Source organism: Osmerus mordax, chromosome 10, assembly GCF_038355195.1.
Source record: "Osmerus mordax isolate fOsmMor3 chromosome 10, fOsmMor3.pri, whole genome shotgun sequence".
Taxonomy (NCBI): Eukaryota; Metazoa; Chordata; class Actinopteri; order Osmeriformes; family Osmeridae; genus Osmerus; species Osmerus mordax.
Window position 1 is genome coordinate 9,669,440 of NC_090059.1, and position 14,742 is coordinate 9,684,181.

Sequence of the window (14,742 nt, forward strand, 5' to 3'; positions counted from 1 at the left end):
GGTTTGTTGACATAGCTAGCTAGCTAGCCTTCTGCGAATGAACGGTAGGTCGCTATTTGCCGTGCAGCGAATTCGTTTTTTGCTATCTTATTTTAGTGGTATTTTTATATGTCGAAACTCCCAATATACGTATTGATGAAATGACTGTTGTATAACAGTATGGATTTCTGACTGACATATGCGGGTGAATAGCTATAATGCAAACCAGACCGACAACCGTGGTGCCAAGCTTGTCAGTTGAATGTGAGGCGTCTTAATATTTTAGTGGAAATGCACCGCGGAATATATGAGTTCAAAATATATATTATTAGTGCCTGTAGAATCGCAGTAAGTGTTGCAGTACTGGGGATGTGTGAAAGTTATTATTCTAGATTTAATACTGGGGAAGTGCAAGCTGTAACTCTCAAATCTGATTGTGCATGGTCAAATCTGTTCTTCAATACAATTTGTTTCCCCTTTTCCGCAGATTTCCTTGTGTGGCAACATCTAGTCAGACTTCAATGGAGGGGTGTTGACTCGTCCTTTTCCTTTCTTTTGTTGCTACCCTGGTTGGACCTTTCCAATGAATAGGTTCCTTTGACAGAAAGAGAGAAGCAGGAAATCTGATGCATTTTTTCTTCAGCTATTTATACAAACTGTATCTAGCTCTGAGAGGTGCAGCACTATCCTGGAATGGCTATGCAAGAGCCAGGCAGGACCAAAGGATTTCCCTGTAAGCACTGTGGCATAGTGCGCTCTAGTATGCCCAGCCTACTAGAACATATGGAAAGTCACTCCCAGCTAGACGAGGATCGCAGGTTCAAGTGTGAACAGTGTGGGCGGGGCTACAGGCATGCCGGTAGCTTGGCTAACCATAAAAAGACCCACGAGGTGGGTTCTTTCCAATGCCACATATGTCAAAGAAGCTTATCCAATGCTTTGGCCCTCAAGAGCCATATTCGAATCCACACATCACAGAAAAAGCACTCCTGCGTGGACTGTGGAAAGGCGTTTCGTCTGGCTACGCAGTTGGCCACTCATGAGAAAGTCCATCTCTCTCGACAAGCAAGGGGGAGGCCGAGTGACGTCGCGGCTGTAGACTATGCTCTTGACGAGGAAGAGCGAGACTACGAGAACATCAATGCCTTTGAACTGGAAGAGCAAGCCGCTTGTGCGTTTGGGGGCGAGCAAGAATCAGGGTTGAATGTTAAATCGGAAGACTTCCCCGGTGACGAGGAGGGTGGCGGCGGAGGTGATCGACCTTTCAGATGTGATCAGTGTGACAAGACGTACAGGCACCACGGCAGTCTGATCAATCACAAAAAGTCTCACACTGTAGGAATGTTTGAGTGCTCCGTCTGCTTCAAGCAGTTAAATAACCTGGCCGCTCTCCACAGCCACCAGAGAATTCATAACAAGACCAAGAGTGGTCCCGAGTCCAGTTCTGTAGAGGGTGTGTATGCTGGCACAACACCGGATCAGTTTTCACCCCCAGTCAGTGATGCCCCCGTGCATTTCTGTCACCTGTGTCAAGTGTTGTTTCCCAATGACGAGGAGTTCCAGGAACACATCCAAATGCATAATTCTTCATCCATGTCGTTTGGACTCCACGGAGGTTTGTCAGAAGACCACAATGTCTCCTATGACCGCAGTGTTACACAGTCTCCGGACTCAAACTTTTATTCACCCTCCCTAAATGATGCACCTTCGATGCCCTCGTCAATGAGTAACCATGTGGATTTCAGTCAGTCGCATGACCAGATTAGCAATGGACATCTGTACTCTGACCACTCCAGTAATGAAACCTCATTTACCATCAATACTCAGGGAGAGCCGTCAGTCATGAAATCGGATGTCCACAACTCTGCCCTGGTGCTTGCTGATTCTGCTGACGACCCGACTCTGATTGAAGAGTCTTTAGCCGGTGATTCTGACGAGCGGCGCTTTAAGTGCCAGGTTTGTGGAAAAAGCTACCGGCACGCAGGGAGCCTCATTAACCACAAGCGGTCCCATCAGACGGGCATTTACCAGTGCTCAATCTGCCGCAAGAGTTACCCACACCTGGCTGCTCTTCGCAGCCACCTCCGCATCCACAAGGCCCACACATCCTCCTTTAACCTCAGCTCGGAGGGAGACTGGCTTTCTCCTGAGCCCCTGACGCTCGACAACCAGCAGAGCTGCTATCCCTCCCAGGAGGACGGGGAAGCCGGCGGCGCCGTTGCCCTCGCTCAGGAGAACGCCGACGAGCGCGGAAACGGCGCGGCGTACCGCGAGCAGTTCGACCCTGGCTTCCCCCAGGACAGGACTGTGCACCTACCTCACCACGAGCACCTGATGAACAGGCACATGTGCGCCGACTGCGGCGAGACGTTTGCCGACATCGCAGGGATCAAGTCGCACGTGTGCCCTCTACTCCAACAGCAGCAGCAGCAGCAGCCCGTTTCCGACGGCTACAACGGTCATGTGGACTTCCAGGTCACTAATGGCCAGTGTGCCATGGGAAACCCAGGGGATCACATGGAATTTCAAGGACTCAATGGCACTCACGAGCAAAGGTACTTTGGCGAGCAAAGTTATCACGGAGACATGAACGGTGAGCAGATGAACGGCGGCGGCGGCTTAGAAGGCGACGACGACGAAGAGGAGGAGGAGGAGGATGATGACGACGGAGAACTCTACCAGTGCTCGGTGTGCGGGAACCGCTACACCAGCATGAGGGCGCTGAGGAGCCACCTCCGTGGTCACACCCAATCCCACGGCACCCCCACCAGCTCCGGCCCGTCCTCCATGTCTTCCCTCGAGGAGGAGAAAGAGGAGGACCCGAGGGAGAGGCAGCAGGTGGACGGAGGGCTGATCATCTGCAGTACCTGCGGGGAGAGTTTCACCAAGAAGCAAGACCTCCTCGCCCACCAGCAGCTGCACGATCGAGCACAGGGCGACGTTAAACTCGGGAGCGTGGACGCGGAGGACGCGGCCAAGCCCAAAGAGGAGGGCCAGAGCATCATCTGTGGACACTGTGGTATTTTCTGCAGCAGCTACGACCATCTTGAAACCCACCACTGCTCCGCCAAGACAAAAACCGAGTCGACCGCGACAAACGCTGAAAAGGCGGACGCCGGTGAGGCCGCTGACCGACACGCGAAGGACGATGCGGACGGGGGAGATCGTCAGTACAAGTGTGATCAGTGCGGACGGTCGTACCGACATGCTGGCTCGCTGCTCAACCACAAGAAGTCGCACAAGACAGGCGTGTTCCGCTGCTTTGTGTGTCAGAAGCGCTTTTACAATCTGCTAGCCCTCAAAAACCACCAGCGGACCCACTTTGATGTTAAAAGGTAATAATAGTCCAATTTGATTTCATCTCAGCCCATTTAGTCTTCTCAATGAAATGTCTATGCACAGTATTAGCATCACTGAACAATATCTTAATGGCTGGTACAAGTTATGGAAACTGCAAAATTATGTAATGCTGCACTTTTTATTTATGTATAATACAGTCTGTTAGTAGCTATGCATGTGTTCATATCAGAACATACCGACATATATTGCCTATACAATTGGATTTGTTGACATTAAAGGTGTTTTGACATCACACGTTCATTCATTCTGTAGAATGTTCTTTGCTTTGTAAACACAGGATTTAACCGCAGGCTTTGTCTCCTCTTCCAGGCACACTTGCCATGAGTGTGGGAAAGCCTTCAAAATCCAGAAGCAACTGCTGAACCACCTGAGAATCCACAAGGAGAACCAGGCCAAAATACAAGAACTCAACAACCAGATCCAGGCCCTTATGCAGATGAATGGGACCGGGTCAGAGGGAGGAATGCACTCCTTAAATGCAAACGCCAATCAAGCCTCAACCTCGCGCAAAAGACGCAGACCACCCCCCACGTCCAGGAAGGCTGTGAGGCCTGCCAATCAGACTGAGCCCAATGCTGGGGTCAAATCAGAGAACAGCGGCGACCCGCGGCCCTATTCTTGTGACCAATGTGGTCGGACGTACCGCCATGCCGGAAGTCTTGTCAACCACAAGAACTCTCACAAGACTGGTGAATATTACTGCTCGATCTGCAACAACACCTACTCCAATCAGCTGGCAATGAAGAACCACTTGCGTATTCACTTTGCCCTAAAGAAGCACTGCTGCCAGGACTGTGGGAAAGGCTTCAGGGTAAAGAGACAGCTCACGAACCACACCTGCCCTCACCTCAAAAAGGACGTGGCGGGAGGGACGCGGGGGAGGGCCCGCAGGCGGACAAAAGACTTCAAGTGCAAGGATTGCGGGCAGGCCTTCGTCACTGCCGACCAGCTGTCCGTCCACGCCTGCGGCGGCAGCGACGGCCAAGCGGACGTGGCCTTGAAAAAAGAGGAGCGCCCGTTCGCGTGCAACATATGCAACCGTAGCTACCGCCACGCGGGCAGCCTCCTGAATCACAAGAACACCCACAAGACCGGCCACTTCAGCTGCGCCGTCTGCTCCAAGCCCTTCACCAACCCCATGGCGCTGCGCAACCACACGCGCATCCACACGCAGAAGAAGAAGTACGTCTGCCTCACCTGCGGCAAGGCCTTCCGATTGGCCAGCATCCTCCACAACCACCAGAAGGTCCACAATCGCGTGGCCAGCCACTTCAGTTGCCCTGCCTGTGGGAAGAGCTTCCAGGGAAAGTCTGGGCTGAAGAGGCATCGGTGCCAGAGGGGTCAGGACAGCGCAACGCGAGCAGGCGTCCATCACGCTGAGGGGGGCGACAAGTGCTTCATGTGAGTTACTGTCCCATAATCGGCTAACTGTGTAAGTCACAAAGTCCAATTTTTTGGCGGATAATGTTTGTTTAAAGCAGATTTGATTTCCGATGACTAATTTGATTTGTATCGTAATTAATCTTTTAAAATTCATATTGCAATCATTATTTAATGTATTTAAACTGTACAACATAGAGGCAACACTTTGGTGAATTGTTCAAATGCTGTGGCATCAGCCATCTGGTGTATTTCGGGTGAAGACCTAAATGAGCTCGTCTCTGCTCCAGGTGTGACCTGTGTGGACGTTCGTACCGGCATGCTGGCTCCCTCCTCAACCACAAAAAAACCCACTCGGAAAACCTCCACCACTGCACCCTGTGCCTCCAGACCTTCCCGGACCCCCTCACGCTCCAGATCCACTCCCAGATGAAGCGCCACTGCTGCCCCGAGTGTGGGAAGACCTTCTGCCTGATAGCTCACCTGCAGAGCCACATGGAGACGCACAACAAGGAGAGGACCCTGGTGTGCAGCCCCTGCCAGCAGAGCTTCCCCAGCACGGCCAGCTACCAGCAGCACCAGGAGCTGCAGCATCGAGCCCCTGGCCAGTACCAGCCGCGCGGCGAGGGGGCTGGGGCCCACATGCAGGAGGACTTGGGCTGGGGCTCAGGGATGGACCAGGACATGGGGCTCCAGGGGATCCCCAAGCTGGTGCCGGCGTTTGCCCACATGCACGGCGGCATGTCCGGGGAGGAGGCGGCGGCGGCGGAAGGCCACGCAGACGCCCACGGTTCCGAGGAGAAGAGCCACGTCTGCGAGCACTGCGGCCGCACGTACCGCCACGCCGGCTCGCTGCTCAACCACAAGAACAGCCACAAGACGGGCTCGTTCTTCTGCTCCGTCTGCCAGAAGGAGTTCTCCAACCTGATGGCCCTCAAGAACCACCGGCGCATCCACACGGAGCCCAAGCGCTACCAGTGCCTGGAGTGTGGCAAGGCGTTCCGCGTGTCCACCCAGCTCATCTGCCACCGGCGGATCCACACGAAGGAGAAGCCCTTCTCCTGCCTGCTGTGCGACAAGCGCTTCTCCAGCAAGTCCAACCTGCGACACCACCAGAAGATGCACCAGAGCACGCAGTCCTACGAGTCCTCCTTCAGCATGGACGCCAATTCCTTCATGGATCTGGACATGGGCTCTTTCCTCTGAAGCAGGGTGATCACTTCGACTAGACAGAACGGGTTCTATTGTCCAGTCTCACCCTACTCGTCAATAATTGTAAAGTAAGATATTTTTGGAAGACTTTCCACAGAAAGCGTTTTCAAGTCTTAGTATGGATGCCCTCAAAGATGCTTCACGTGCTTATCCTATTTTGAACATCATTTTATGGTTGTGGTGGAGATGCAAGTCTGGTGGAGAGACTTCGGATCTTACCTCAGAAATAGATTGAGACACTAACAAAAGTCCAGGACGGGTGAGTATGCCTGATTGTAACATCAAAAGTTTGATTGTTTTCCATGAAGTGCACAGAATGGAAACTAAATCCGGAACTTGAAACAGTTTGAGCACTGCAACTGGACTGTGACTTCATTCCTCTCTTAAAATACCCCCCCCCCCCCCCCCTGTCTCCCCCCCAGTCAACCAAAGCAAACACCACAGACAACTACTTTATCCAGGTCTCACTCAACACACTAGTCTACACATAGATGATTTGTCTTTTTTATGAGCAAGTGCTGTTCCAAGAATAGTAATTTCCTCTCTTGATATGTATTGCTGTGTTCAGTGCCTCTGTAAGTTTCTTGCTCTGCTGTGCCCATGAAGTATACAGGCCCTTATAGTTCTTCCTGGGCCCCTCTGTGTTGTCCTAGTTCTGAATGGACTGGTCAGTATGCCCCATGTGCTGTAGTGTATACTAGGACAACTCTGTTAGTGTGAGGAAGCAGATACTGTACCACTGGACCGGTCCAGATCATGATAGAAAATTGTATTTACCTTAATCATATAATCAAGTACTCGGTTTTTATTGATGATTATAATATTTGAGTTCACCTGAATGGCATTGTATGCTAAATGGACATATTTAATAATTTATTCCTGTTCTATTCATTTATTTTAAATTTTCTGTGTATACTTTATTATACTAGAAAACAAAAGTTTTTATGAATGTTAAACTTGTAAATTGAAAATGCTTAATATGTAGCTTTTAAGGAGATTCATAAATGTATCTTATGATTTCATATATACTCAATCGGTTCAACCCTGCAGGTAGAAATGCCTTGATCAGGGACGATGGTCTTGAAGCACTCAGGTTCCCCACCTTCAAAAGGATAATACCTGACGTGGATAACATTGTAGATAATCGTGTCTACAGTGTGTCTGACCTGGGCATGATATTGTTCACAGGTGCCATTTCACCCCATTGTCTCTCGCACAAGTGAGAGTTGTAGCCTTTGTCGTCTCTCTCAGTTCTAAGGCTCAAATGGCCCTGGCTGTCCGTGCCCTCCTCCTTCGTGCTCTGTCTCCTTGTGCTCTCCTTTGAAATGTAGAACAAATGTTGAAGTGCCAGTGCCTAAATTTGTGAGTCAAGAGTGTAGCAATTATCCAGTGTGAAATTACTCTCTCCAATCAGCAGAAACTGTAGAACACGAAATGTGTATTTGACTTTGTATTATTTGACTTCTGTTGAAGATCAAGCTTTAATTTGATTCACACTTGCAAATATGGTCATCATTCCATGAGTTTGTTACTTGAAGATGATTATTTGGTTTATTTTACGATGAGATTAAATAGTAATAACTTGCCATGTGCAATTAAGTGACAGTTAGGGAAGAATAGAATCCATAGAATGAATTTGGCTTCTGCACAATGTTGCATCTTTTGGCTTTCCTAAGAAAAGACTCTGTGTTTTTTCATTCAGTATGTTGAATATGGTCACCAGGAGATGTGTTCACCTTGTTTGTGTTTTTTATTATTGCCTTATGCTATGTAAAATATGGCTGTGGGTGGTAAGATGTATAAAATACCTCATGGAGAGCCTTGCCAATCCAGCGACCAATATTTAAATCCTTCGCTGGTTTATCATAGAGTAATTCGCTATAACGGATGGTCCACTCATCATGTTGTCGTCATTGCAATCCTTAAGTGATTCATCGAATGAGCATTCTTGACGAGCCTTTTCAAAACCATGAACTTCCGTTTAGATTCTACAAGGACAGTTTCATACACCTTCTTGACAACACTGATTTTGAAAGGACATTATTTTCCTCGTCTACCCCGTTGCCTCAGATCCTAGTGTCACAGGTGCAGCAGGTCCATGTAGCCCAAGTCTCACCTTTCTACCAATTAAAACAAAAAAAAAAGCAATATGTTGATAGGACTGTTTACTGCCCATTATTTCAGGTACAGTGTTGTCTACTTACATAATGTATGTACTGTACATCTTATGTTTTGTAAGATTGTAATTTTGTTGTCTTCATGTATTTAAACATGTATACCGGGTACACTAATATAGTAGTATATATTAATGGTATACACAGCTTGAGTTAACCGAACGGCTAAGGACCTTTACTTAAGATATTATTCAGAATGACTTGCCAACACCTGAGCATCCTTTTCAATTCCATTATTTTGAATTTCCTAGGACAATGTATTTTCATACGCCATTGTTACAAATGTCCAGAGTGTTAGTCTGGTAATCTCAGTTAGAATTGTTCACTGTTTGCTAAAGCATCCATATTCTATCCCACCTGGCACTTATTTTTATGTACACTCCTCTTAGCCGTGATCATAACCCTGTAAAATTTCTGAGTTCTGTAAATATTGGATTTGAACTTCAGTTGGGTTTTCTGTACATTCAGAGCAAGAATATCTTCCACGTTAGGAAAGAACTGATAGTCTAGCTATTGTGTAATAAAAAGTGTATACCACACGTCATTTTATTGAATTTTCAAAAATGTTTCAAAACTCATGTTTGCTCAATATTTAATTCATATTTATATGAACCTGTATATATATTTTGTCACTTTGAAATGTAGATTTTTACTTCTTTGTTAGTATCATGAACTTAAGTAATAAGAATATAAACACCATTTGAAAAATTAGTTGTTGAAATTAAATTACGGAAAAATTTGGTGTGTTGCGTCATTTCTTGGTGATAAGATTCCGGTCAGGGTAGCCAGCGCTTAGAGATACTGCAACGGCTCCACCTTGCCCTCTGGTTGGCTAAGTGCACCTTCGACACAAGTTCTAATCAGTCATTTGACACTATCATTTTGAGCCTGGGGTGGTTAATAGGCATGGCCTTAGATGTCACACAATTAATACCAACATAATTTGTGTTTCATGCAATTCCAATACAATAAACCATGCAACTTAATTGTAATTTATTTATTCTGAAAAATATGTTACCTATCAACAGTTCACTTGAAAGATTGACCTAAAGGCAAGAAAAATATACTACTCTAACATTGTTATTGCCCAGTAAATTGTCAGCTGGTACTGGAAGTTTGTTAACCATCTTCACAGGGATTGAAGTAGATTCATGAACAGCATATGCTATACATTATTTATTTTTTCCAATTTCTATTGTGACATTGGACTGAATATTATAAAAGATATGAAAATAAATAAAAAATAGATTTTATATATATATATATAAAAACATCTTTAAAAGTGGTAGCTTGTTACTGCTTAGAACTAACTTGTCCTACACAGAAAAGTACTCTATGTATGATATGTTTTAAAAGGATATTGTCAATATGAAATATCTCAATATTCAGATTTTAAAATACTCATCACACAAATGTATCCTAAGTGAACAATAGAACAAGTCTTCGTTCAGAAAGAACGTTTGGATACTAGTTTGTGTACATTGCCCTTACAGTATTCACTATAAGTACACATTCAAACAGAGAGGGACAATGTTAGAATTATAGTGTTACAAACATCCTGTCACACAAGCACTGTTGTCAAAACAGTAAGAATGTCCTGCTGGTGTCAATTTAGAGACTGAGTTTAAATGCTTTCAAGAAGAGTATGATTCAGGTCCCAAGAATACTATGCCACCTTAATCCCATCACACAATCCTTCAGGGACCCCTGTGTTATGCTACCTAATTCTGCATAGTATGTGCACAGTGCTACAGCACATTGCCATCTACATAAAACAGTCCTTACATTACGATATTCAATAGACTTACTGTGGAGGAGAGATTTGAAGACTCCATAGAACAGTGCATGAGTGTGTCACACTCTTCAAAAACAACTGGTAACAAAAACATTTTTTTTAAATGACGCGCTCACACTGGAATGGAAGCGCTGGAAGTATAGAATCCTCCTAAAAGTACATTCAGATGGCCTTGATGTGCTCAACGTGCATTGTAATCAGAAAGATTAAATGACCTAAGACGGTTTCGTTTATGACCTGCAAATGTAAACCTTTTAGTCTTAACTATACCATAACTGAAGTTAGCCATGGTCATGGATTCACTTGTACATCCTGCTGGTGGTGAGACGTGTTATTGGTGATCAAAGATATCAGATATGTGTCTTTACTACATATGAAACTGCCAAAAAACAATGCCCTTACTACAGGAAAACTAGAGCAGAGAGGTGGGTGAGCGATGCTGCAGTGAATCACATTGTTGTTACTCAGTGCTCTGCCCTGTTGGTTCTGAACAGGACAGGATATTGACAGCTTGGAAGATGCGTTACAGTCCCAACAGCATTGTAGGTACTGTGACCCCAAACCCATCCTGACTAACCCTAGAATAAATTAGAATGATCAGCTCTACTGGAAAACAACACCGTGTCCAGGTTACAGTCCTTTACATGAAGGCAAGAGTGGATCTCTCGGGTCATCTGTTACATCCATGTTTGAAGGAAGATGACACTGTGGAAAAATCAAGGGATTCATCAGTTTCAACATCATTTATTTATACACTGTTATATAATATCATGTTTATGAAAAATAAAACTAATGTTGGGGTTGAATGCACACCTTCGAAAGGACTTATGGGCCTGTGGTCTCCTCAATGGGTTCTGGAAAAAAGGAAGGAAATTACATTAGACATTTTATGTTACATTTTATAGCAGATGCTTTGATCAGAATCGACATACAAAAAGCACACAGTTCTGACAGTATTTCAGTGCTAACTGCCAAGGAATGGTCTATATTTTAGCCATACACAATGCAACAATAACCCCAACTGCAATATTAAATCATTCTAGTCATAGGACAAAAACAGCAACATCAAAATCCAACATCGTAGTGCAACATTGTCAACTAGCTTCTACCACTAACGGTTCACAACACTTCCCATTCAGACAGGACAGCAAAATGTGTTTCACCACACGTTTCTTCACAAAGACACAACTGTTTAATAATAATAATTAATAATATCCGAGCGGGTTTCGGGGGATCTCACCGCGAAGAGGCCGTGACTTCCTCCGATGCAGCATGATGCCGATAATGAGCCCTGCGCTGATCAGTACAACAGCCAGCACGGAGAAACTAGTGATGGCTGCCAGCCGCCAGCCGTCTGGGCTCTCATCTGGGAACACACCTGACAACAGGAGAACATCCCACTATTAAACCATCAAGTTTCAAAATATATAATTTTGTACAATGCTGTGGACAGTTGTAAACTGTGAGATTGTTATTTAGGGCACATAGGGACAATGATGCATTTAGACATTTGAACAGAGCTTGTTTTGACACCTTTATATTTCCCTCAGACTTCTCGCACTTACAGGTGTTACATGAAGGGGTTTTGGGATACAGCTTGCATGATGAGCAAGGCACACATCCATCAATGTCTGGACTCCAGAACTCATTACTTCTGCATTGGTCTGTGAAAACATGGAGGGAATTACAACACATCTTAAAAAGCAGTTCCAGTCATGTGGAGTCATCCAATTCCTATTTCCACTGAAACTTCCAGTTAAAGACGTCAGTTTGAGACAGGCAGTTGCATGTTTGTCCGCGAAAAAAACTCCCATTTCATAAGAAAGAATGCCTAGGTGACATGAAATGGGATGTCCTTAACCAGTGATTCAGAAGTCAGACGACAATCGAGCGTATGAAAATGCGGTAGTTGTGAGAAGTCCTGTGGGTTTCCTCTTCTTACTAAATGAGCTGGGGAATTCCTGTGGTTGTTCGTCTATGTACAGCTTGCTGATGCACAGGCATGCAAATCAAACATACTTTTTGCTGAACTAACAGACAAGGGTAGCCTGCAGGTGTGTGATTGACAGGATGTGCTGGTGCTGTGTTGTTGTGTGTGTGTGTGTGTGTGTGTGTAACTTCCAGAGAACAACCTACAGGATTAGCAAAGGTGTGAACAAACATCACCAGAGCAATGGAGAACAGTGCTGGGGCCCAAGCATGGAGGTCTTCCTCTCTAAACACATACAGAAGTCTAATATCCTTCTACTGCAACCGCAGATAGAAGCAACAGTGCAGTCAAATGTACACTGAGGTGTGATTTGGTCTATGGGTCCAACACCCAATTTGTTTTCTGTTTTTTTAATTTAGGGACAATGTCATTTATTTCAGGGACAATGCACACCAATCAACAGCAAAACTGTAAGTGAGCCAGAGAGGCTAATTTTCATCTGCTGTCCCTGGCCAGATGTTTAAAGGCAGCTTAAAATTACAAAATGTCAAAAAAATACTGAGGTTAAAATGAGTCAATAAACCATGATTTTCATCATTGTGGATGTGAACACAAAAGGGTGCATAAAAAATGTATTATGGAAATAACTACAGCTTTCTTCTCTAATTGTACTCTAACTTCCCCATGATAAGACTTGTGCTGAATTTTGGTGCTGACTGCACATCCAACTGTGATTAACTCTGTGAAAAACGATACCGAAACGTCACTGCTGAATGACACACTCAGCATAAGGCAGAAGTTGAGGCATGAGCTTGCAGGAAACTGGAAGCAGGTCAGCTATGGTATATTCACATCTGTCAGTATGGGTTGTCAAGAAACCCATATGTAACAACACTTGTCTTGAAGGCCTTTTTCATCCACTGTTCTGGATTGAATTATACATTTTATGCACACATGTGTGTTTCTGTTTAGTGATTCACTGTGGGCTTGTATTGAGTTAGTGTTACAGTCAACGTTTTTAACCCTTAGAAAATCAGTGTCAAGCTGAAAACCCCATAGCCTATCCATAGTGCTACATTGTCCAGGCCAGTCCTCTACAGCTGGCTCAGTCTAGACATTGTGAACATCTCAGAAGTGTCTTGATCATCTACATTGTTTTCGGTAATTCTTATATATCTCTTTAAAAGTCACCAAATACTCTCAGCTGTTGTGAGATAGCTGGATTATGAATATAGAAGTCTCAATTTCCAAGGGGTCTGATTCTTGGAGGAAGGAGGAAGGAAGCGACTCGTTTGTTCCTAGAATATTATTGGAAAAGACCAAAACAAAAATCGCACGGTACATATTTTATGTGAATATTTCTTTTTAACTGATTCGAACAAACGTAGATGGTGTTTGTCCATTGAGCTTGGTCTGTCCTGTTCACCCTAGGGCTTAGACGAGGTGAAATAAGGCTTTTGGAATGCGGAACCGGTGAGACGTGCAGCTGGTGGAGGAAGCCACCCCGTCAGCGGGTAGCCCTATTATCTGACTCCTTTGGAGTGGCCATGCGATTACGATGTTTAATGAAACACGAATTCCCATGCAGTCAAACGTAAAAAGTACGGGAAATGTTTTCTATCATTTTAAGAAAGTCATTACTACAACCATTACGGATCGTTTTCACAGTCTAAACAATTCACATAAACATTTTTCACAGCCAATATAAAGTTTCAATATAGTACAAAAATGCCATAATCTAAATCACTTACTTTGTCCATTGACACCATAGAGATTAGATCCAACTGTTATTATAAATCCACAAAGCGCACAGAGAATATTCGAATCCATTGTACTCGTCGTCAGCTATACACGCAATTCCCGAAAGTTCATCTGATCAATCCGTGCTGGTTTTCACCATGGAAAAGCTAGCATCAGAATGACTCACTCCGAGTAGTCTGCGCCTTGTTTTAATAGTGCACACACCCACGCTAACAGTTCAACTCCTATGAGTCATTTCCTATGTGTACTGTACTCGGCTGTGTGCGAAGGAGCCGTCGAGACTCGCGGGAAACTTCACTGTTTGGTCAATTTACGTTTTGTCTAAGTAAAAACGAAAAAGTTGAACAGACACTGTTAAATACATGTTTTAATCCAAAAAGGCTAAATGTAAGGACCCCACCCATCACGCTCTTTCTTTTACTTTAACTTGGAGGGCAAAGCCTGTATAGTCTGGAATTAATAGTGTTCTCATTGTTATTACCACGCCTGTCCTACGTCATTCACTTACCATTGCCAAGAAACACAAGTATCTGGCAAAGAGCTGGACCCGTCGTCAAGAGAGCACAAAAACAGTATTTGAAACAGCTATAGGGTTATGGGTTGGCTACCCTTCTATAAAGCTGTATCTTTATAACAGTATCTTCTTAAAGATGTAACGTGTGCATTCAAGTAAATGTAATTCGAAGACAAACTTCCAAGTAAATGTGCCTCATTATCTATGAGTAACGCATGGGTTTCATTTGGGATTTCTTTCTTCCTTTCACGTGATATTTAAATATTTTGTCGATTTGGCAACGTGTTCCGTCATCCCCCCGCGGGCCTGTCTAGCTCTCTATAGTTTAATCTTTAAATGTTATATCCACAAGTTTCTAGACAATGCACAAGACACTAAACAGGTCACTGCATCTTCAAGCGTTGCTTTGTGTAAAAGGCAATACACAATTTGCTTAATATCTGCTTGAAACATTTTTGTGTGCAACAGGCATGTTTACCGATTCAATTTCCCATGCAGACACAAAACTTAAATATTAACATCAAAATCTTGTGGAGTAATTCCTTAGTTTGCAGAAATCCATGATACACGTAATTGGTTCAATGTCCAACATTACTGATATTAAATGCTTTCCTCAAACTATGTACATAAGTTTACC

At 44.6% G+C, this 14,742-nt stretch overlaps 1 protein-coding gene across 1 annotated transcript; it reads left to right on the forward strand.

The window, feature by feature from the left end:
* The first annotated feature begins 605 nt into the window (after nt 1–605).
* On the forward strand, nt 606–9,237 carry znf646 (zinc finger protein 646). The gene is made up of 3 exons (XM_067244802.1): nt 606–3,314; nt 3,649–4,740; nt 5,010–9,237. Exons 1-3 carry the CDS (start codon nt 673–675, stop codon nt 5,923–5,925), a joined length of 4,650 nt encoding a protein of 1,549 aa, XP_067100903.1. The 5' UTR covers nt 606–672; the 3' UTR covers nt 5,926–9,237.
* Nucleotides 9,238–14,742: the final 5,505 nt, after the last annotated feature.

Bases quoted from the DNA above. Each gene is read 5' to 3' on its own strand.
- znf646 (XM_067244802.1), top strand. From the start codon at position 673: ATGGCTATGCAAGAGCCAGGCAGGACCAAAGGATTTCCCTGTAAGCAC. The intron at 3,315-3,648 runs GTAATAATAGTC...CTCCTCTTCCAG, and splicing joins ACCCACTTTGATGTTAAAAG to GCACACTTGCCATGAGTGTG. The intron at 4,741-5,009 runs GTGAGTTACTGT...TCTCTGCTCCAG, and splicing joins GGGGGCGACAAGTGCTTCAT to GTGTGACCTGTGTGGACGTT.